Consider the following 9,534-nt stretch of genomic DNA (forward strand, 5'->3'; position numbering starts at 1 on the left):
AGGCATTTAAAGGGAACACATTCTCTTTAAATGCCTTTTGTAGGCCGCATGGCGCAAGTGAAAAGCAAGTGGTGCTGGGCAAATGAGTCCTGAGTGGCGAGTTTGGGGCAAATAGAATCTCAGGCAGCGAGTTCCATTTGTGTGGTGCTGCTTGCAAAAAGCATTTTGCAAGCGGCACTGCATGAATGGAGTCCCAAGAGGCAAGAAGGTGTTTAAACACCTCCAAGCAGTGAGTTCCCAAAAAATTTAGGGAACCCCAAATATTTCCCGAATCCCAATACCATACCAGTATTGGGATTTGGGAATATCAGGGAATACTGATATTTTTCAGGTTCAATATACCTGAACCCCCCAAATACTTTGTGTTTGTTTCCAAGTACTGGGATGGAGGGATAACTAGCTTATTTTGGATTTTTCTAACAGGCTGAAATGCCAGGGCATGGCTCTTGGCATGTAGAATGGACCCCCCCCCCCCCTTCTTGCTTGCATATTTGAAATATTTTTTTCCTTTCTGCATCCATCTCCCCCCCCAATATGGAATCTAAACAATGTGCTGATAGCCCTTTTGGAATTCCCTTTTGAACATATGGCCTGGGTGCAGTTAAGGGACCTTTATAGTCAGAGGACAATTCTTCTTGTGGTTATTACTGTAGTTCGGAGAGTCCCAGAGTTGGAGGTACTTTCCTTTAACCCAAACCTATGATTTTTCTGAATGGACAAAATAGTCCTTAGGCTAGATCTTTATACCGCAGATAAATTTGATGATCTATATTCTAAGATAGTGGTACTTCATTTCTTGTGCCATATCCTTTTCAACCTCAAGAAAATAACTAGAAAAAGCTTGATATTAGGAGATTTACCTGGAAAAAATTCAAAGAAGAAAAAAATTAATAACCCTATCCATATAGTCCCACAAAGCATTCTTCTGAAGGAAGGTTTCAGAAAAACTTAAGCTCTTCTTTAGTGGCATAGAGTCTGTGTATAGTTAGGTGTGGTACTGTCACAGGAGATTATGGCCCATTCCCCGTGGGAGTGGCTAGATTTGCTGCATTTGTAGATAGCTCCCCTTAGGACAATTTGCAGGGCGTTAATATAGGCCTCAATGCACCGCAAAATAGACATTTTTCTTCCATAGGTGCTGCATTTGAGGAATTTTGAAGAGAATCTGGATTTAGCAGGGACTCTTGCTCCAATTCATTTCTGTATCCCAAGGGATTGAGATTGCCTTCTTATTTTTTAGGGTTGGGGTTGTACTATGCATTCCTAGGGTGATGGGGGGAGAACATGCTAACTCCAGTGTTTTATCAGATTGGATTGACTTGTGGTCACGGATAGACATGAGAGTTGGCAGTTAGTGCATTTCAGGGAGTTGCCCCTTTAATTTTTGTTGCATTTCTAATTTCTTTCTTAGCCACCATGGCTAAAATAGCAGTTAATGATTTTTTAAACTTCTGTTCATCAGAATTAGGGGATTGAGGGGTTCCTACTTGTTTTGGTCTGGAAGATTTGGAGCCTCTCCTCTATAGAAAACTCAGCAGGCTGGTCCTGCCTCTTGTGCAGGTGGGAGGGTCAATTCTAAAATATCAACAATACCCTCATGCCTTTCCAGAGGACAGGGATTATTGATATGACCACCTCTCAGTGCACTATAAGGGACTATAATTCAGGAAAGTGAGTGATTTTATATCAATTATATTTCTTTAATATCTTGCTAATATCTTGGTCTTTGTGAAATTTCTGAGGGTTTTTTTCTCCATACAGTCCTGCAATCAAAGATAGTTTTCCCTGTTCTTGCAGCCTATATCTTTTGTCTTGCCTTGGGGAACTATAACCTCCTCTGGCTTTCTTTTGAAACCTTCTGAATTACATCCAGTATGTATATTGCCCCTTGTTCCATAATTCACAGTCCATAATTCCTAGTAGCTGTTTTCTTCTTACCTGTGCTTTGCTTGTACTGAGCCTTTGCTCCCAATTAATTTGCAGTTGTCTTCATTTGCCTTTATGGTCTTATCAGTTAGAGGGTTTATTAAGACTTCATGGTTCTGTCTCTGTGGGACTCCCCCTAAACCTTCCAAATCTCTTGATCTCTTGCTTAAGAGGGGTGGTAACTGTTGAATATCCTGTTAAATTAACTTCTGCTGTATTGAAGGTATATAGCACAAGGGCCAACTGAAGGATAACATTTGCCTAGCAGAAGAAACTTAACAAAATATGTATTGAAGAAGAGAGATTCAATTAAACACTACATTTGGCAAAGGGAAACCTAGAATCACAGCTTTTCTTCACCTATTTAAAACTTCGGTGGAGAAAAAAAATGCATGGCTAAGATGCTTTGTTTGCAGGATGTGAATTTCCTTAAATTGTCCCAAAACACATGAGATGTTGGTGATGCCATTAACTGATTGCTTTCTTTTGTTTCATATTGGATAGTGATGCTCCTTTGGACTTGAAGATTAAAGCTAGTATGATTTCAGACATGTTTACTCTTGTAGGTGAGTGCAGGATTCTGCCAATTCTAGTCCATCCTTTTGCTTACTTGGCTGATACTGGTTAAAAGTGTATATGTTGTGAGTGGGAGGATAGAAGGAATAATTTGTTTCCATTATGTAGGTGTGTGATATATCGAAAAGCTTTGTTGTAATAAAGCAGTAGATATATCATAACTTGCATTGGGGAGGGGAAGGTATCGAAAAGCTGAGCAGAAGCATGCAGTTTGTGATGAGAGGAGTACTGGGCTGTGTACTATGAAAGAGCCTCATGTGACATTGAGAAGAGTGTGAAGGGGGTTTATAGATTGTGATGAGTTCGGGGACTGACATCTGTGTAGTCCTTTGGTAGTGTGCACATTCTGGAATAACTCAAGGATGCTTTATTCAAATGAAGTGCAACTAGGGTGTTGAATTTACATTCTGTTTGGAGGGAGCGCCTCTGTTACCCTTCAGTCCCTATTAATTAAGCAGTGATTTGGGAGGACATCCATATCCAACTTCTTAGGGGGGCCATTCTTTTTGGTGCAGTAATTATGCTATTGAAGCTTGTTGATCTGAGTTCCTGAACTGCCCAGAAATAAAAATGTGTTATCACTCCCCCAGGCTTTGTTTGTCAGGATCCAGGTCAGCGGTCAAGCCGGACATCTTATTACTCATCTGAGGCAAGGAGAAATCCCTACCAGAAAGTTCAAGTAAGGAGAAAAGCAGGAAAAGTAGCTTTGTTGTTAGCAGCTTTCCCCCCCGCTAATGAATTCGGAAGGTTGTTTTAATGATTTAGGATGATTGCAATCATTCCCTTTTCTTAGCCTTCCCTGCCTAGTTTAGTTCCATTGTTTTTTGGTAGCTTATTGCTGTTGGGTGTTCTCTATAATGCTTGAAGTGAAATGGGTCTCTCAGTGCAAAAAAACCTCTCGTTCTTTGCTGTATTGGTGTGTCTAAAGTGACAGAATCCCTGAACACAAAAGCTTCACCCCCATTCACTAACCCTGCAAACTAATCTAGTATCAGGAACATAATCATTTCAGACTGCTCTCGGCTTATTTTGTTTATTTACATGCCACCTCTTCCACTATTCACAGCAGCTCAAGGCAGCTTACAGAAAACCACCAGCAGGCAACAGTAATGCAAGGGGAAAAAACAGCTCCATAGGTTTCAGCTTCAAGAATATACCCTTTTAATTGACTGCTGAGTGCCTCCTGAAAAGAATGGTATTACATTTTTTTACGGAAAGAGGGTGGCATAGGGGACCTCAGGAAAGGTTGCTTCAAGAAGCCAGAGCTGCCACTAAAAAGGAGAGCTGGATTCAAGTCCAGTATCACCTTAGAGACTAACAAGATTTTCGGGGTATGAGCGTTCATAAGTCAAAGCTTCCCTCATAAGCCGGAAAGCTCATACTCTGAAAATCTTGTTGGCTTCCTACGGTGTTCCTGGACTTTTGAATCCAGTGGTTCTACTGCAGACCAACATGGCTACCCTCTGAGAAGGAGAGGGGTTCTCAGCTGTGTTTGACTCGGAGGGAGGGCTCAACTGGGAGGCCATCCTGGGATGGGAGGATCTGGAGCCTCAAGGAAATGTGAAGCCTGCCTCTTTTCTCAACTCTTAGGATAAATGTTGGCTCTAATTAAAACAGCTTCTTTTGTAGTTGAATTCACAATGAATCCTTGGTTATTTGTTCTCAGAAGTTACTAATTGATGTGTTATCAGTCCAAAAAAAAGAGTTTCTTTTAAACATCCCATATTCTGCATTATTATTTGCTGCATGTATATTTAAGTCCTATACGGTTTGCTTATTTAAAGTTTATAAATACCTGCTGGGGGAGGAGCTAAAGCAGAACAGATTTTTAAACTAATCTGAAATGATGGGTTCACTCCATGTACTTCAGAGGTGTTGCACGGGGAGGGACACCATGGCAGTGCCATGAGGGGAACATGAAAATTTTACTCCTTTCATATGTCTCTTGTAGCGCCCTGTATCTGCACAGACCCGATCAACAAATGCCAAACTGGTAGGTTTTATGATCTATATTGCTTAATCCGCCATTTAGAAATTTTAAATTTCCGATTTTGAATAATGTATTGATGATATCTGCATTGTCTTCTATTTCTGCTGAGGCTATTTGTGTTGAAGAAGTTTAAAGGAAAGAAAGAGTCTGTTCTAAATGATCAACTATGCAAGGCCGCTTATCTTCTCTAATTTGTCAGGAAAATAGCATTTAATACAGAATTCAGATTTCTTTCTCTGTCTCTCCCCCCCAAGTATGTGTATGTGTGAGTGATATTGTCATCCTCATGGCTGTGTTAAAGAATGTGTTGCTAGTGCCACATATTTTATAGCTGCATTCCTTACCTATGTATCCTTAATATGCTTACCTGTTTTTCACTTACACTTTCCTTATAGTCATATCGGTTCATTTCCCTTAAATCCCAATTTTTGATTCTGAATAGAAAATACATATTCAACAAAAGTATGCATACTCGAGAAAAATTGTATCATCATTACAAATTTGCCGTTTATTTTATTTATTAAAGTGTTTCTATCCCATAGTTCAAGGCAGCACTATTGGTAAATATTTTATTAGAATGCCAAATTTTAGATAATTTTGGTGGAGAATATGAGCATTCCCTGAAATGTAAAAAAATACCATTATAGGAAAAATTGAAGTGTCAGGGAAGATTGTGAAGAGATGAGAGAAACCTTGGCAACATTAATGTACTGGGGGCTGCCTTTGTCGCAAATCCGGAAGCTGCAGCTAGTGCAGGATGCAGCAGCCAGGCTGTTGACGGGTCTCCCTAGACGGGACCACATCCGGCCTGTGCTGAAGGCGCTGCACTGGCTGCCAATAGCATACCGGATCCGCTTGAAAGTGCTGGTTCTTACCTTTAAAGCCCTTTATGGTCAGGGTCTGGCATACCTAAGGGACTGCCTTTCCCCATATGTTCCCCCAAGGGCACTATGGTTGGGGGGACAACATCTTTTGACTACCCCAGGCCGAAGGGACATCAAATTTGCTGAGACTAGGGCCAGGGCCTTTTTGGTGGCGGCTCCTACCTGGTGGGATGAGCTCCCGGAGGAGATCTGGGCCCTGCGGGATCTTGCACAGTTCCGCAGGACCTGCAAGATGGAGCTCTTCCACCAGGTTTTCGAGTAGGAACCGCCGCTGCTACTGTTCCATCAATGCATCGTCACCGAAAATGGGCAGAGATACCATCAGGGTGCAAGCGGGCCCTGGGAAGAAGACTGGCTATTTGCCGCTTTGAAACTTACGTCGTTGGTCTGGATCCACCCTACTGGAACCCATCTTGGAACTGGGAACATCAGAGCACCAGCATTTTGTTGTACTATTATGTTTTTATCTTGTTTGAATTGTTTTAATTATGGCTTTTGCACCAATTGTTAGCCACCCTGAGCCTTAGGGGAGGGCGGGATATGAAGTGCATTATAAATAAAAATACATAAATAAATATTAAATAATCTTGATTGTATTGCTGCAGCTACCAGGACTCAGTTTGGTGTTTCTGTGTCAAAATATGTGTTAAAGAATCCTCAGTTCAAAAGAGAGTTGATGTATAAGTATTGTGAACATGTTTGTCTTGCCAAAGACAAGAGCTGCTACTTGTTTTTGGTTAGACTCCTTTTAAAAGCTATGGACAGAGGGGGTTGGATTATTTATTAGAAAAGAATGCTGGATCACATGGCTCCTTGGGCTGATCAGGCTAGGTTCTTTTGCGTTCATAACATTGAGCTGCTCATTATGAACATAAACATGTAGAAAGTAAAGTAGAAAAAAGTGAAGTATGAAGATTAGTTTGTGTGAGATGTCAAATTATGGAGTGGATATTATTTTTAAGAACTCTGATTAATTTCTGAAGAAGAGATTTTTTTCACCTTTGGCCTTACTGTAGATTATCAATTTCTCTCAGGCTAACCCAAGTAACCTTGAATAGTCCTTTACTGACTAAAACCCTACATAGTCATGGGGCTCAGGGTGGAGGAAGCACCGCCTCTTCTCATATGAATGAACACAAGATCTGTGTTAATCTTCAGAGGCTGTGCTCTGGGTACCTCCACTTTCAGAAGTAAGCACCAGGAACAGGGCTTTTTCCATGGTGGTGCTGAGACATTGAGACTTTGTGGGGGAGGGTCCACATGGCTCAGTGAAAGAGCCTCTGCTTGGCATGCAGAAGGTCCTAGGTTCAATTCATGGCATTTCCAGTTAAAAGGTGATGGAGAGCTGCTGCCAGTCTGAGTAAGCAGATGGTCTGATTCGGTAAAAGGCAGCATAAGGCATGTTCATTGTGACTCCTTTCCCACATAAATCCTTCTGGTACCAAAAACGCAGCTGTCAGTCAGGCACCTGTCCGTCAGGCAAAAACACTTCTATTTTTCCAAGCAAGTTATTTCTCCCTGACTTGATCTTACTGATTTTCCTTTCCTAGATTATTGTTTTATCTCTTCTGTTTTTTAAAAATTGGAAGATGGTTGATTTATTGCTTTTATTCTTTTGTTACTGTTATGGATTATTAGGCTGCATTCTGTTTACTTATAGCTGAGCAGACATTTTAAGCAACCAGAAAAATATTTTTACTGAGAGTGTGGGATATCAATACTTTAAAATAATTTTTTTAAAAACAACAGATTTAATCCCTGCTGTATTCTGCAGTCATCTTCATTTGTTGAGATTTGTAACTTTTCTTTTCTAAGATTTATTTAGATTTTGATTATTAATCTCTTATTTTTTCATTTTTTGTTAAGAGGAATGAAAACTATATGAAAGATTGGGGTGTTGCAGCTAATAGTTCCTTTTGATATCTTTTTTTTAGAAATGCAACCAAGCTGAGCCCTTAATCTGTGGTACAGTTGAACCTCGTTTTAACTTCAGCTACGCTGATCTCAGGGTTTTAAAAAATTTCTTTAGGGAACTTATTGTCTCAAAGTCTTTAAATACCTTAGACTCCAGCCTTGGCAGTACAGATAGGTCAAAATTGTCTTGCCAGAAATTCAGGCTTTCTTTTTTTCCCTTGCCTGTGACTAATGCAGACAGCTACCTTGTGACTGAAACGGAGATGAGTACAGAAAATGCAACTTCTCTGCTCAGTAAAGATTGTAATAATCTCAGCATTTAGGAAGCTGGTAAAATGAATAATGTGGTACATTTCTCTTACTTATGGTAGCTTTCTTTCCCCAACAGATTACAAAACTAGGGTTGTTTAGCATTTGGTAGTTGGGACTGTAAACACCCCCCCACCCCCAGCCACCAGATCCAGGAACATATGTCTTCTGATGCCCATAGAAGTAGAAGCTGTGAATGCTGGCTCATATTGGTTTGGGGTGTGGTTCTGTGGTCAAACACTGAGAATGTGAAGTTTGGCCTTAGTATCCAATGGGGTGTGGATCTTGCTATAGTTGGAGACAGGGAGTGTGAATCCTGGCATTGGTGACTTTGGAACCTTCTGCCTTTGAGTATGACTTTTGGCTCTGGTGTCTGGAGTGTATGGCTTTTGCTGGGCAAATGAGTTGGCATTTGAAGTCTATTAAAATAGTAACTGGAATAAAATTAGAAGAAAAACCTAAAATCTGGTTTCCCATTGTGGTTCTTCAGCGCTCTCGGCCCCTCTCTGCCAGTGATGCTGAGATTAAAAACCTGATGTCCTCATCAAGGGAGAAAGTAGCAGGAAGGCATGTTGGCTCCATGCTGGGTCTTTCCATGGAGGAGGTAAGAAAGAGTCATGTGCAGTACTGGACATGTGCTGATGACAGGACCAATGTAGCTTACAGGCCATGGCTGGGTGGCTCAGGCTGAGTCGGCTGAAACTAAACCCAGTGAAGACGAAGGTCCTGTGCTTGAGTCGGGTCAGTTCGGGGTTGGTGATCCCTCTCCTGACCTTCGATGGGGCGCCTCTGGTGCCAGCGTCTGAGGTTAGGAGTTTGGGAGTGCTCCTGGATCCCTCCTTAACCATGGAGGCCCAGGTGGCAGCCACTGCCAAATCAGCCTTTTACCATCTTAAGCTGGTGCGGCAGTTGGTTCCCTTCCTCGACCGCGATGACCTGGCTACAGTGATCCATGCGACGGTCACCTCAAGGCTAGACTGCTGTAACGCTCTCTACATGGGGCTGCCTTTGTTGCAGATCCGGAAGCTGCAGCTGGTGCAGAATGCGGAGGCCTGGCTGTTGATGGGCCTCCCCAAGTGGGAGCACATCCAGCCTGGGCTGAAAGCACTGCTTACCTTTAAAGCCCTACATGGCCAGGGTCCAGCATACCTGAGGGACCGCCTTTCCCCATACATACCCTCAAGAGCACTTCGGTCGGGGACTCAACATCGCCTGGTGATTCCAGGCCCCCGGGAGGCAAGGCTTTCCACAACTAGGGCCAGATCCTTTTCAGTGGCGGCTCCTACCTGGTGGAATGAGCTCCCGGAGGAGATCAGAGCCCTGCAAGACCTCATACAGTTCTGCAGGGCCTGCAAGACGGAGCTCTTCCACCAGGCGTTTACGTAGGAGCCACCACTACCACCACCACCAATGGCATGAGTAACAACTGGGTAAGAGGACGGCCCTTGAAGATCTGCCATGAGACTGCGCAATGAAAAGCTTTTAAAGAACAAAGTGTTTAAGCTAGAAGAGCCTTGATTCATAAATATTCCATGTACATACCAATATTCCCTTTAATTTCCCCCCTTACTGAGCGGGGCAGTTCACTTCCTGAGCAGAATATAACTGCTGTAATCTTAAAGTGGGTGATGGGCAGTTCAAGACCCTGCGTGGCTCCAAACTGCTGCTGAGCGGGGCTTCCTGTGTGAATGAGTGGCCGCTCATGTGCACAACTTACGGGGCTTTCTGTGTGAATGAGTGGCCGCTCATGTGCACAACTTAGAGGGAACACTGCTACATACCCTAAATAACTGGGCTGTCTTGGTGCATTTTAGAGCCAGATACTGCTCTAAAATTTAACATTTCTATATTGGAATTCTTCAAGTGGCTTCTGTTGGTCATTCTGATTGCAGATAAAAGTTCTGCGTCGAGTGAAGGATGAATATGAGCGAAGAG

General features: G+C 42.4%; 1 protein-coding gene across 1 annotated transcript in view; it reads left to right on the forward strand.

The window, feature by feature from the left end:
- TTLL5 (tubulin tyrosine ligase like 5) overlaps positions 1-9,534 on the forward strand; it is a 171,874-nt gene that overhangs the window by 44,307 nt on the left and 118,033 nt on the right. Inside the window, 5 exon segments of the mRNA XM_015418352.1 lie at positions 2,431-2,492; positions 3,093-3,181; positions 4,454-4,495; positions 8,090-8,203; positions 9,492-9,532. Of these exon segments, the coding sequence (XP_015273838.1) occupies positions 2,431-2,492; positions 3,093-3,181; positions 4,454-4,495; positions 8,090-8,203; positions 9,492-9,532 (348 nt within the window).

This window comes from Gekko japonicus, unplaced genomic scaffold (genome assembly GCF_001447785.1).
Source record: "Gekko japonicus isolate JY-2015 unplaced genomic scaffold, Gekko_japonicus_V1.1 scaffold3, whole genome shotgun sequence".
NCBI lineage: Eukaryota > Metazoa > Chordata > Lepidosauria > Squamata > Gekkonidae > Gekko > Gekko japonicus.